The sequence below is a fragment of the Crocodylus siamensis genome, chromosome 8 (genome assembly GCF_052110815.1).
Source record: "Crocodylus siamensis isolate JL-2025a chromosome 8, ASM5211081v1, whole genome shotgun sequence".
NCBI classification, from domain to species: domain Eukaryota; kingdom Metazoa; phylum Chordata; order Crocodylia; family Crocodylidae; genus Crocodylus; species Crocodylus siamensis.
In genome coordinates this window covers 59,276,645-59,291,266 of record NC_143402.1, presented here as the reverse complement: position 1 = coordinate 59,291,266, position 14,622 = coordinate 59,276,645, and the positions used below count along the sequence as shown (strand labels likewise).

The window sequence follows — 14,622 nt, the reverse complement described above, 5'->3', positions numbered from 1 at the left end:
TCCTACAGTCCATTCCAATATGACCATAAAATTCCTTCCTCATACAAATGAACCTGAGAAGAGGAGACAGACCCTTTAGGCAGCAACCTCTGAGGTTTTTTTGAGCTCCCAACAGAAGGATCCCATATCACAGTCCAAATCTTCAGTCTTGGCTATGGTCAACACCAAATGCTTCTAAGGGAGGGGGAAAAATAGAATGGATGCAACAGGAGTGGGGACATTCCTTCCTGGCCCCATATGGCAGCCAACAAAGCCCAGAAGCATGGGATAACCAGGCCCCCTCCACTTTGCATTGCAACCTGGGACTACAACCACAACTCTACACATGACTAGAGAACCTGAACTCCCCTTTCTATCAATCTATCCCCTCCATAAATTTAACCAAGATATTTTCATCTTGTTTCATAATCAAGCTGGTTATGGAGTTCTGCTTATTCTCCTGCTGCTGAGCATGGCCCTGTCCAATTTCTGCCTGCTCTGGGCTGCAGAGTTCTTCTAAGTGCTTTGTGTAGGGCGTTCTCCTGGGGTTCCAACTGCTGCGCTTCACAACCTATTCCAGGCACTTCTACTAACCTTTCCTTGAAAACCTGCAATGAAAGAGATTCCACAACTTCTAGGCAATTTATCCTGTCTAGTCCTTCCCCTGAATTACGCTGCTGCTTCTGATACCTTTCCCTTTGAATTGGTTTCCCTGTGGGTGGAGAGTTTGTTTACCATCCCACATGGAACCTAGTTTCTCTCTCTTCTTTCCCCTGCTTTTCCACTGGAAAGTGCCTGGAAGCAGGTTGACTTGAATCTGTGCCCCTTGGGTGCTACATAGGGTAGTGAAGTCCAATCAGTTCATTGTCTGAAAAGTGCAAATAAGAAAGATCCTGCCAAATTTGTGGCTCTAAATTTACAGAGTGGATTAAGCTGTCTCTCACAAAGGTGATCTTCAGTTCAGAACCAGTGTTCTTCTAGGGAGTTAGGGTTTAGCAGTTATTTTTCCACAAGCTATTGTGCCAAGCTATTTCCCTGTGTAGACAAACGTTGATACCATTGCATGGGGAAGTGGGTGAGACCCTTAGATAAATCTGACCATTGGATGGTTTCTTACAAGCTTCCATCTCCCAACATAAGCACTGCCATAGGTCCTTCTCATCCAGTGTCTGTCACACAGCAGCAGAGAGTGGATGCTGAAAGGGGTGGGGAGTGAACAGAGTATAACCAAGGTTTTTTCCACTGTTCCTCTTTCACTTGCAGCCTCCAGCATTTAAGATCTAAGAAGTTCTGATTTAGAGGCTGCATCCTTAACTCCCACGCTCAGTAGCTACTGATACCCCTTTCCTCCAAGAATTTGCACGCCCTCTTTTTGAATTTGGCTAAACTGTCAACTTCTGGAACATCTGGTGGCAGAGTTCCACACTGTAATTACATGCCATGTGAAAAAGACCTTCCTTTTGTTAGTTTTAAACTTACTACCTGTTAGTTTCATTATGTAAAATGAACTAGTGGCATTTAGGTATTCCAGTAAACAAGTAACACAGCTGACCCTTCTTTGTTTTCATGTATATCCTGCAGGTCCAAGATGACTGTGACTATGACCTCCTCACTCCATTGGCTCTGCTCTTCTACTCTGCTGTCCTGTGTGTAAGTTCCAAAGTGTTTAATCTTTAGCGTCCAGGGCTGTGCTGAGAGCTGGAACACTACCCAGTACGTCGTGTTGTTGTACAAATCCATTGAATATCCTCATCTAAAAGGCTTAGTTCCGGTAATCTCAGTTTAAAGACAGAGAGGATCTGAAAACGGGTAACGTTTATCAGAGGCTTGGAGAAACTGCTGTATGACTGGAGATGAGAAGAGTTTACACATGTGTTTAACTTTAAAGATGAGATGAGATGAGGACGAACATGAAGGAAGTATATAAGATAATGCATATACAGAGAAGGTCATCCACTCCCATTCCTCAGACTAGAAAGTCAAAGGGAACTTTTAATGAAACAGATGATGTTTGGAAATATACAAAATATTTTTTTTCAATACAAAGCAGTCATCCTGTGGAAATCATTGTTGAAAGATCTTAAAGCAGCCAAGAGGTGAGAAAGATTCATAAAAGGATTAGGCATTTGTGGTTTCATGGTTGCTTAGAATGCGTCTTTATGAGAGAGAGAAACTTTGCTGCTTTGGAGCATTAGGCAGTAGCTGATGGAGGCTGAGGAGAAGCAGCCTTGCTATGTAGAGTTTTCCAAGGTCTGAAGTGGTCAGTTTTGACCACTGTCACAGATGGGATACTGGAAAAGATGGGCTGCTGGTCTGAGCCACCTGTTTTCCCTTCATGTTAGAATCATAGGATTGGAAGGGACGTCAGGGGTCATACTAATGGTCTGCATGGCATCATCTTTTCCTTTTGCTTTCAAGCAGCTCAGTCTGATGCTTCGTTGTTGAGTCTTGGAGTGTGGGCTGGAATCCATGAAGATCTGGGTCTGTCTGAGTGGTTTGGGTATGTAAGGCTTCAGGACTGCATTCACAGTCCAATTCTAAATGTAAACCTTCTTCCATGTATTTCTTCCTTGTAGACTCCTCACTTTCCCTTAGACTCGGACCTTCTTCGCAAAGCCATTAGCATCTACCACAACTTCCTTACCTGGCCTGTGCCATATTGTGACATCTTCCGGGAGCTCCTGACCTTCATCAGTGATGAACTCAAGGCCCCAGGTAGGAACCCAAATTATCCATTGTTTTACAGAGTCATTAGTCATTTAGTCCTTTGTGGTCTTGCAGATAGCTAACTGGGGACACATGACACATGGAGTCAAGTGTTTTGATTGTTCTTCTTCACTGACCAGAAGTACACGCTCCTGTGGCCCAGTGTACCAGTTCTTTCTGTAATGCAACAAACTGTGGGACCATTTCTTATCATTTGCTCTGTGTTCTATGACATTTGTAAATCGGCATTTGGTTGGGAACCACTGTCAGCTAGGAGGAGCTGTAGCTGAGACCATGGAGCTGCTTGGGCTGGTTGCCCAACATAGATTGGATGCTAGCTCTCTTCCAAATGGTGAGAAGCTACATTTGACAGGGTTAGGTTTTCAGTGGTCTGTGTATGAATCTAGCAGTGTATCAAACTAAAATGGGAGTGTCCATGAGAATGATAAATTCAGTCAGACATTCTGATCATTATGGGTTAAAGACATGAACATTTCCACTGTAGCCCCTTTGTTCTGGCAGTATCTTTTGCATGGTAAAGCAGCTTTAGTTGCTTCCTGTTGCTGTTCCACCTCACCCTTAACTATGCTTTGGGAACACAGTGGCATAATTAGGTGATAACAGTGAATCCATTCATTGAAAATTTAGGCTTTGACTGTGCTGCTGTATAAATATTTTCATATAGTTCATTGAAAGTCCTAGCCACTTCTTGGTGGTTAAGCTGTTGTTACCTCATACATGACTGTACCCAAAGTCCCATTATTCCTCGTAATTAAGATGTGCTGGTGGCTCAATATTCCTTATTAAACAGGCATTCCAATTAAAAGAAGAGGCCATTACAAAATAGTAAATGTTAGGAAAAGATGCAAAGAATGATTATTTTAAGTACAGCACTAGAATATGTTTTAGAATTTAACACCTGGTGAATCACCACTTAACCCCTGGGTACTATTTAACAACTGATGCATTATTGCCATGGATTAGATTAGCTGTAAACAGAGTTAGGTGGCACAGCATTTAAAACTGTTGGCAGGTGAGATGCTGTTTCAAGGCTTGTGGCAGCATTCTCCTAGCTGATTTATTAAGGGAGACAGAGCCCTAGAGAAGGCCACAGAGATCCTAAAGCAATCTGGTAGGACAGAGGAGGGATTGCTACATGCTGCTTAACCAAGATGTTAGCCAGGGATTCAGTTTATGCTGGTGGCAGTGAATGCCAGCAACTGCAGATTACCTGGTAGAGTGTTGACAAAAATTCCTTTAGCCTTTGCGGAGGCGTTAAGTGGTGATTTAACCAGGGATTAAATATGAGTAAAATTTTAGAGGTACTAGAAATGTGATTGGATGGAAGATGTTTTCAAGAGAAGCAAAAGAATGAAAAACATTATATCTGCTCTCATACAAGTAGCCAGAAATATAGAAAGAGCTTGGTTACCTTTGGATTTTCCTGCACTGTTGTCAATTCTCAGCAAGGTAAATAAGCATGCGCTGAGCTCCATGCTGCTCTGACTACACTGCTACTGGTATCTAAGCTATGGGTTAAAGCTAGTTTGGGTAGCTTTCCAGTATACCACAGTCATTTGTGGCTCATCTCCATGGGTCCCCTCTGCAGCTGACTGCACTACTTCCCATGCTGCCTTTAAAGGCCTTGTAAGAACGAAACCTGACAGGCTGGGTTGTACTGACCATGAAACCTGTGAATCTCCACGATGAGTGCTGCTCCCATAAAAACATGCAGTGAGAATTCAGTAGGAGTTGGGAACAGTGAAGATAAGAAAAAAGCATGAGGCTGGAAAACTATTAGCCGGGAAACAACACAGACCAAAAGGAAAGGCTGGTATGACACAGGAGCAGTGAAGTGATGCTCATTAGGTAACTCATTGCTGGGCACTTATCCAGGATACTTACCTGTTTTATTGCAGGGGTCAGCATGCATTGGAAATACTTCTGCTTGCTGGTTAACAGCCAGCACTGGCTGTGGGCTACACTTCCCCATCAGGAGATTGTATTGTGATCTCCACTTGCAGTGCCACAACCCCTGACCCTAACTGGCCACTCTAGTGATGGGGAGGTAGGTGGAGGGCTAGGCCCCGATGAACATTTCAGGCCAGCCTAGCATAGCTGGGTGGTCAGTGGTAGGGGGGCATGTTGAGATGAACAGCTGTGCTAGTCAGACTGAGGCCCCAGCTTCAAGGCTGCAACCTGACAGGGTTGTTGTGATGACAACCCTAGTTTCTTTCCTTTGGGGAGCCTCTCATCCACCCTTCCCCCTTCCAGCCAGAGTTGTGGATACGCTTACAGTGAGCAACTGTGAAGTAAGGTTTAATCTGGGAGGCTCCAATACAACTGGTTTTCAGACCTGAGCCCTGGGGTCTGATGTACTGAACAGCCACAGTACTGTAGGTGAATGCAGCTGAGCAGGGTAGAGAGAGGTGGGTTGGAAACAGGCCCTGGTTTTGTCTCAGTCCTAATAAGAGGCTGATGTTTAAACTAGGCTGGTTGACCTCTGTCCTCTCTTGGCTCAGCTGTGGCCCCACACTGAAACCAGTCAAATAATCTTCTATACAACGGGGAGCTGTGATTGTGCCTGTAATGCAGGTGGAGCCCTTGAAGGGTGAAACAGCCTGGTGGTCCTGTAGATGGTTGGAGTCCATTAACTCCCTGGAGTTAGCTAGAATCATCTGTGTGTTCAATCATTACTATTATACCAGTTTACAAACTTGGAATTTCTGAGTGCCATTTCACCAGTCAGGTACAGGAAGCCTACTTTAAACATACCTGCAGCATGCTGGGTAATAAATGCCCAGGAGCCTTTAATTAATCTCTAGGAGACTTAATTATATCTTGCTGTCATCACTATGATACAGGTGCACAAGAATTACTTGGCTCATGTCCCCAAGGCAAATGGGTGGTTTTCTGCATCCAGCAAAGAAGCATGCAGCTTGTCAGCCATAGAGAAAGACAGCATGCTGTTGACACATGCTAGTGGGTACTAACTGTAAGCCAAAGGGACTCCCATAAGGGGTGAGAACCTGTAACATATCCATGGCACATCCAGTCCTTGGCCCTTCTGCTTTCATTTGGCACCGGTATAAGTGGCAGCTCTGTGAATGCAATGCTTGTCTGCTGGAAATCCAACTAAGACCTGATGGACTTGTCCTATAAACTCCCTGACTTATAATGAGGTTAAGGCAAAGCCTTATTGAGCTAAGAGGTAAATATTTAACTAAGTCAAAGCTGCTGTCAGTATTTGCCAACAATTCCATGAACTGTGGTATAGTCTGAAATCTAGGATTAATGCATTTTGTTCTGCAAAGCAAGGTTGCTTGCATTAAACTGTGTGCAAAAGCATCAGCCTAGAATTGTACGGGTTGCCCATGAAATGACATAAGGCACTACTTGCCCCTGGGACACTGCTGCTAGGCCTTAAACAGGAGTGTGAACTGTGATGTGATTGCCATCTGGAGGGTTGTGTGAGTCTGTACACAAGTTATGTGTTAAAGATTTGTCTACACTAGGACTTGAAGGAGCAATGTTAGCACATGTGATAGCTCCTTGATCTGAATTTTTAATGCAGGCAAGGAATCTTAAATGGATGCCAGGCTTCTAGCCTAATCTTTTGACTTGACCAATTTGGCACCATGTAATAAAACAAAGCTGTATATGATTGGGGCCAAGAGAATCCTGCTGTGCGTGTGGTAAGAGTTGCTGCTGTTTTTTAAATGCCCCTCTTCTTCACAGGTATTTCATACCAGAGGCTGGTGCGAACAGAGCAGGGACTGTTTGTGAAGAACTACCAAAGCTCCACCATGTAAGTGCAGTTGGGGGAAAAGGAACAGAGATTTGCAGGGCCTTGGAATTAATGTTCATAACTCTCTCCAAATACATGACACGTTCCAGAGTACCCTTTGTTCTCCATGCAGTAGCAGCTGTAGTGACTAGAGGTGTGTGACTTTGTAGAAGGGGAAGAATAGGAAAACAACACCAAGCTGAAGGTTAAGAAGAATAAAATGAAAAACGTAAAGTTTCCATAGTGGTCATTCTGGGTCCCTAACCATTCTCTGTATCAATACATGCTTGCTGTGATGCTGTATTCCCTTAGCTGATCAGTTCCTGTACAAAGAATTGCCTTGGCTGATCTCTGCTCATGCAAGAGAATGGATGCTTTGAGGTACCTGTTAGAAAGGAAAAGAGGGTATTGAAGGCAGGGAAGAACTGAGTCCACCCCTAGAAGAAGGTTTCAATAGGGTTTAAACCTGGTCAGTAAAAACCCAGTTTTTATACAAGGAAACAGTGGCAGGAGGTTCTGAATGTGAATGAGGTTGGAGGGATGTTATCTGAGCTTCAGTCCCTTCCTCCTGGTGCTATTGCCCTCATTTGTAAATATGAAAATCATAACACAGAGCTGCCCTCACCCTGGTTAGCCATTAGTCACAGCCCTTTGCTGGCAGGTATGGCAGCTCTCCTGTCCCTGCTCTGCACATTTTTCAGGTAGGGTGTGTCTAAATACAAAACTCTGTATTGCATTAATCTTGTTGATGCAGTTATAGCAGTGCATGTCCCTCCTTGATTGGATGCAGTTATAATATGGCAAAGGTGCTTATACCAGTACTGCTGTATGGGAAAGAGAATAAAACAGATTGGCACCTTTATGTTGGTACAACTGCAGGCACTCTAGGAACTTCACTAGGCTATCTAATTAACAGACATTCCCCGCACACACACAAACGAGCACTTGACATATAACATAGCTGTACCAGTGTAAGAATGTGTATAAACAAAGACCCAGGTTTATAAAGAACCTGCAGCCAGTGCCTGAGGCTCTGGATGCATTAGCCTCCAATTCTGAAAACTTTGACTTAAAGTAAGTCACATTCATTTTAATGGGACTGTTCAGCTCCATAGAGTTAAACACCTGCTTTAAGTGCTTTTCTGGACCAGTGTGGAGCCTAGTTTCAAGTTCAGGGGGCTTCCTCTTTGATCACCCTCCCCCAGACATTTAAGGAAGCTCTAAGTTACACTACAGGGGGCAGCATATTTCTCGACTCATTAAAATGGCCATAGCAGTGTCTGCATAACAGAGTTCCCAATTTGGATTTGGCAACATCAATTTCACGTTCCCAGTCCAACCTGTGCCCAGAAAAATGTCTTGTCTAGGCACAGTCTGCAGCTTGTGTTGAAAGAAAGCTGAGGAGCAAGAATTCTCTAGGTTAGGAAGGGAAGTTGCACGGCACTTGCCTTGTCTCTGCTTGAGGTTAAGAGAGTGGAATTACTTGGTATGTGACATCTCTGACTATACAGAAGTGTGAAGAACAAAAGCAAGCCCATACTGCTTTATGTGAGTGGTAAAGGGGCACCATGAGGATTGCCCTTCACCCATGCATGGTGTTTTTATACTATGGAAGGCTATTGCCATCTAGTGGGTGTCTTATTAAATAGTCTCAGGAGTATAGGTTGTAGCTATGTTGGTCCAAGGGCATAGGCAGACAAGGTTCTTTGGATAAATCTGATATCTTTTATTAGACCAACTCAAATAGTTGGAAAAATTCTTCTTAGCACGCTTTCGGGCACAAACATCCTTTGTCAGGCTGAGGAAGTGTCTGCAGATGGTCTGTGCCCTTCCTGGATGGAGTGGTAAAGCAGCCAGAGGCCAGTCTGTTGTTAAATGTCTAGAACTTATCAAATGTTGCAAAAAGCTGCCCAATTTTCCTCCCTGCCCATATCTTGTGAGCAATACAGGTACTAGGTAACATGATTGTTAGTGTAATGCTCTAACTGGGGCCTGTTTTGGGAGGTGCCATTTAATCTCTATGGTAGTGAGAGTTCACTTTCTATCAGATTCACTTACCACCATCTCCTTTATCCTCAGAACGGTGCTGCTGCTGAACCCCTCCGAAATTCAGAGCGACTTCCTGTCCATTGCTGAGAAGCTGAGTGGCACCGAGCAGCCGCAGCACAGCACTGTTGTCACATTAATTGAACACGTCTATCAGGCCAACTTTGGAAATCAGTATGACTTAAGCAGCTTATGTCAAGTACTGAAGGTAGAGTGAGGCTTGTACTGAGGCCCAGCAGTTCTGTCCCTGTCTTGCGGGGTGAAGCTTCTGCAGGCTAATAGTTGTCAGCCTTGCTCCAGAGGCACCTGTATTTCCATAGTGGAGTAGTGCTCTTCTGGGGAGTGAAATTTGCTGAGTGAATGTAAATTGTCTTATGAATTGTAAGGTGGAATGAGATCTCAAAGCTGTTCAGTTCAGAAACTGCTACTTATTCTACTTGCTTTAAAAGCCATCTTTGAATAGCACTGCCTAAATTATTGCTTAATTAAAGGAACTCTTTGTTGAAAAATGGGTTTTGACCATTTGAACATCGAAAAAAAATCTCATGCAATTTTTTTTCCTTTGGAAAGGAATCACAGAATTAAATACTTCCAAGAAGCATCTTGTAAGTTTTTGTTTGCAAGAATAGGAAAGGATATTCCAGTTTTTCTCACTATTTTACTACTCTTTCCCTCCCTCCCCTCATAAACTGAAAGAAGTTTGGGAAAGCAAAGGAAAACTCAACATTTGAAATGGAAAGACAATTTTCATTTTAGTTAAATTTTTCTTTTTTTAACTTGACTGTCTTTTTTAATTTGGAGAGGAGGCACTATGGAAATTCACTCATCTCTGGCTAGAAGTCTTCCTAAAATAATTGCATTAGCTTCTGAGAGAGAGATGCATAGCTGGTTGCCTCAGTCTCTCTCTTCTCTTCTTTCTTTAGTCAAAGACCTTACAAGTGCTCTTAGACATCTATTCTAGCATCACAGAAGCCCTGGAGCTGGCAGCTGTTACTAGCGACCCTGCCACAGCCAGAGAACAGCTGAAGTTCACGCTACAGGACATTGGGACAAGAGCAGGCTTTCCTAAAATCACAGGTATAAGCACAAATTAATTTGGGCTGGTCTCTTGGGTGTTCCACATCTCAGTCTTTAATTCAGATTGTACATATAAGTTAACATCTCTATTTTGAATGTGTTAAGAGCAAATGCTCTGAAGTGTGAAATCCTGTATTGCATTACATTTCAAAAGTAGAAGGAAAATGCGAACACCTTCAGGTTCACATCCCAACCTTATGATGAATCAGTTACTGGATTTTTTTTTTTTCTTGCTGGCTTCTTTTTCTTCCCCAGAATCTCAGCTTTCATTTTAAAAGAATTCAGTCTGCAGCTTTTTTGGTTAAGAATGCATTCAAATGATAAAATTATTGCAGCAATAGCATTGCTTGAACCTGCAAAGAGTTTGAAACTATAGCTCTGAGTGAACTGTCTTACCATCTTGGTGATGTGTAAACAGTAATTTTTGTTAATAGTAATTTTAAATGTCACTGCCCATAATTTTCTCACTACTACACACAGCAATAGAAAAAAGAAGTATAGCTATATAGCCTGTGTAATCTCCTGTGAGCAGCAGCTCATTGTAATATCAGGGGTGCATGCAATGCGTGTTGTTAATGGGTCTGGGAGATTACCATCTGAGTTTGCGCTAACTTTTCTCTTGCTTTCTTTTCCCACAGCGGTAGCCCAGTCATATAAACCCCACACAATTCCAATCCCTGTTGCTCGATGTTATGCTTACAGCTGGGATAAGGATAATTTTGGTAAGATTAAAAATAAAGCACAACTGAGTGTCAGTTTTATTCAGGAAGAAATACCATAATCTTTGGGTTCACTTATGTTAAAGGTACATTATTTGCTTCCTGTTGAACACTGGGCCATTTTCAGTAGCTTCAGAGCATCTCAGATTCAATAGACACTCAAGCCCCAATCTCATTGACAAGTACAGTAGGACCCAGCATCTTCCCAATGTTATATTTGCATGGGGGTTAAGAACCTAAGTGTTTGTGAAGTATCCAGGGATGTACATAGCTTCAGCAAGCAGTTGTATTGACCCACTGAGGTGCTCCAGCTGTTTCCTGTGACTTTTATTTCAAAGGGTGCTTCTTTTCCAGTCAGTTGCACAGGACTGCTGATGAGCTCCACCTGAGTGGAGAAAAGGTGCTGTTTCAAGTAGAAGTGAAAATAAAGAGCTGAGTAACTCATCCTTCATTTGGCCACCTGCTGCAAATCAACTGAGTTGTGAAACATGCAGATATGAATGATCCAGGTTTCACTGAACACACTTAAACTTTAAGCATGTTGAAATCTGGTATAACTTGTGTGCTTACAGATGAGCAAATGTATTAGTATGCACAGGTTTGTTTTGTACAGACATGGTAAATTCCTGCCTTTCTGGAATGTCAGTAGGGTGCACCAGCCTTTTTTTTTGAAAACCTGTGTTACTGGAAACTGCCCAGTACTCAGGTAGTAAGCTCTTTGGGGTATGGACTTTTCTTCTGTGGTTGTACAGCGCAGAAGGGTTTTGGTCCAGGGCTGGAGTTTCTGGGCCCCACTGAAATACAAATAATATTTTCCAAGGTTGCATTATTTAATATTCACTGGTCCACCTGTAGGTGAGAATTTGGCACCCTCCTACACATTACACGTAAGGCATGATTAACCAGGTAATCACGCCTTAAGTTGTGACCCAGCTACATGTTTAACCAATTAATGGCAGGCTAAAACAAGAAATACACTACAAAGTTATGCCACAAAAAATGCGTAATAACTTGTTAGTTTGTTCTAATCACTCCATTAATTGAAGGTGCAGCCAAGTCCTGTGACTGGGAGCACCATCAACTGAGGGGCTCCCAGCCACAGGGGAGCACCACTGGTTGCCAGCCCTTCAGCTGACAAGGCTCGCAATTGAGGCAGTGTTGTCAGCTGTGTGGCTTGCTGTGGGGAAAAGGCCACTCTCCATGCCCCTCCTGTGATGCTGGGATTGCAGCAGGGCCGTATGTGGGGGATGCTGCTGTGGCCCTGAGCCTTACACCTCAGGATGCTCACAGCACCAGTAGCGTTCTTCCTGCCAATGTGGGCTGCAGGGCTCACGGTGGCAGTGGTGTTCCCCATGCTGCCACCCCTGCAGAGCCCACACTTCAGGAGGCTCACACCATGGGCAGCGTTCTCCTTGCTGCTGCCAGTGCGAGCCCTACAGCTCACAGTGCTTGCAGTGGGGCCACCATTCCCAGCGCTGCCCCCACTGCAAACCCTGCTGAGCCACACTAGCTGCGGGGTCACAGCTGCAGGAGCTGGTACAGGGGGAGCCCAAGATTGTGATCCAGCACTGGAGGTAAGGTGCGATGGGATCTAGTGCACAATCCCACAATTGCACCTCCTGCCATGCATGTGTGGTACGGCAGGAGCCACAATTATGTGAATTGCACATTAGATCTTATCACACCTTTACTGGCATGTGTAGAGGGGTCCTTTAATTCTTAAATGGGAGAGTAAAATATTAGAGTTTTACCTTTATGCCAATGATAGGCTTGGGAGAAGCCTAAGCTGGTTCTTTCCCCCCATACACCAGCATTTTCCTGCATCCTTTCTATACATACAGTCGCTCGAGGTTCCCTACTCCTGGAAAACCTTTTTATTTCTGTGCAGATTTACTGCTTTTATGGCCTGAAGGCTCCAACAGACTACGTAGATTCTTTTTCTCTGGAAAGCAAACTCTTTTCATTCTTTTCATTAAGAAGAGTTTTGTCAGGCAGCCAGTTATCATTAGGTGGCATTATCGCTTCTTCCCTGATTGGCTATTAACATTTTCTTTTTGATTAAATGGATCTTCAATGCATTGTGGGAGGCACAAGAGAAGGAAAAATCCAATAGCAAAGTCTAATTAGAAAAATAAGTTAAACAAAAACATTCTTTGAGTTTTCAATAGCGTACTTGGAACAAAATCTTTAGTTTGGAACAAAATATTTGTTTCTCTTTTCAGTTTTTCTTTTATATTGAGCAGTTTTCTTGAACATGCTTAATTTCAACATAACTATGATATTTGTGAAAAAGCTAATTTTGACCAGAAAAGGTTCACAGTTTCTAATAAGATGACTGCTACATTTGATACTATGCTGTAGAATGGCTTCCTAAGAAAAGTGAGAGCAGTTCCATCACTTCACTTATTTGAATCTAGCAAATTTTTGGAGATTAGGTACAGTAGTAGGGAGTCATTGTGAACTGGTTCCAGGACAGATGGGTGGGAGGAGGCCTGATTCACTGTGTGTCTCTTGTTTTTGGTACGGTTTTGTGCTGTGGTGTTTAGGGTTCTGCCCTGGCTCTGATTCTTCCTATGTTGCCTTCCAGATATCCTCAATGAGGTGCTTATCAAAGAATGTGACATTGCTAAGCCAGTCGTCTTGGAAGATGAAGAGGAGGAAGAGGAGGAGGAAGAGGTGGAAATTGATGGTTGTTTTCCAGAAAGGGACTCGCTGCTTTCTTCCATTTCAGCAGTTTCCAAGGAGTCTGTGTACCCTGCTCTATCAGAGGACATGTCTAAGCATTCGAGGATATCCCTTTTCACCAATTCCAAGGACTCTCTGTCAGAGCTGTCTCTGGTCTCCAAGAAGACATTCAAGTCCTTTGTCTCAAGCCTCAAGGACTGCATGGACAGTGGCTATGCAGAAGACAGCGATGAGAGCTCTCTTGAGGTTCTGGGGAGGCCAGAGCTGAGGGAGAAGACACTTCACAAACAGAGGCAAAGTCTGACCAATAAGATCTACAGACTCTTCAAGAGCAGAAGCCAGATGGTCTTGAGGAAAGACCTGAAAGACTATCGAGACATAGGGTCGCTCTCGCTGCCTCTACGCCGGGCTGAGAGCCTGGGCAATCCAGAAGCCAAGCACCGCATCCCAGCGCGCTCCCGGAGGGCCCACTCCCTGCCCCAGCACATGCTGAGGCTACGCCTGCCGCCGCAACACACAGCCCAGAAAGTGTGTGTCCAGCGCAGACCTTTTCTCAGTTATGATGAGGACACCAAGGTGTCTACTTTGCGTGTTGTGGTCTTTGGGTCAGACCGCATCTCAGGAAAAGTGGCCAGGGCCTACAGCAACCTCAGGTGAGCAGGACAACACCATGGGAAGGTGGCTCTCGTTACAATGTATGTACACTGCCCTGACCCCGCAATCTATCCCCTGGAGTTCAAAGGCTGTAATTTCAGGTGGTCTCACTCTGAGCATCTTACTTAATTCCCCAAAGGATCTGACCCCCATCCTCTGCCACCTTTTTATGAGGCTGATTGTACTGGAAGGTGATGATGGAGAATAGGATTTCTGCAGTTATCTTTTAGGATAACTTTACCACAGTGTCTCCCTCCTTTCCCCACAGCGCACATACAATTCTAGTGCATGTAGACCTTGGCCTTTATAAAAGAATCAGGGATTCAAATCTTTACCTAGAGAGGTTGTGGAGTCCTTCTTACTGGAAGTTTTTAATGTTAAACAAACATTTCTCTGGGATGATTTAGACAGAGAAGATCCTACCTTGAGCAGGGGATTGTGATAGATGATCTCTTGAGCTCCCTTCCAGCCCCATTTTTCTATGATGCTACAGTGTCATTGCTGTTTGGCAATGGCATTAAATCATGTCTTGATATTATGAGGCCCCCACTGGGTTACGTATCCTTCAGAGATAACAAAATAATATTCCCTGTGCCAAAGAGCTTACCATTGAAGTCAAATGATGGAAAGTTAAATGATTTCCTTTGCCCTGCAGGTGAGTGTGGGAGGGGTGTGATGTGGGGGTGTGCACATGCACATGTGGTGGTGCAGGCTCACATATGTGGCTGATAGCACATCTCAGTGCACTACCATTGATCTCACTGGCTTGCCAGAGTGTTTTGCCTCACTCACCCAGCCTCTTTCCTCCCTTCTAGATTGCAAGAAAGCAATTGTCCATTACTGACAAGGTACTTCAAGCTGCAGTTTTTCTACATCCCTGTGAAAAGGAGCAGTTTTACCTCATCTACACCACTGACATATCCTCCTTCTCCAGGAGAACCTCATCTCAGAGCCTCAGCACAAATGGTG

General features: G+C 43.9%; 1 protein-coding gene across 2 annotated transcripts in view; it reads left to right on the top strand.

Annotated features, from left to right (window-relative positions):
• PIK3R5 (phosphoinositide-3-kinase regulatory subunit 5) overlaps positions 1 to 14,622 on the top strand; it is a 100,402-nt gene that overhangs the window by 68,628 nt on the left and 17,152 nt on the right. For both annotated transcript variants that reach the window (XM_090060973.1, XM_090060974.1), the window contains exons 4-11: positions 1,561 to 1,629; positions 2,556 to 2,694; positions 6,424 to 6,493; positions 8,552 to 8,726; positions 9,442 to 9,595; positions 10,234 to 10,317; positions 12,902 to 13,652; positions 14,469 to 14,622. In XM_090060973.1, coding sequence (XP_089917099.1) covers positions 1,561 to 1,629; positions 2,556 to 2,694; positions 6,424 to 6,493; positions 8,552 to 8,726; positions 9,442 to 9,595; positions 10,234 to 10,317; positions 12,902 to 13,652; positions 14,469 to 14,622 — 1,596 coding nt within the window. The remainder of the gene's footprint in view (positions 1 to 1,560; positions 1,630 to 2,555; positions 2,695 to 6,423; positions 6,494 to 8,551; positions 8,727 to 9,441; positions 9,596 to 10,233; positions 10,318 to 12,901; positions 13,653 to 14,468) is intronic.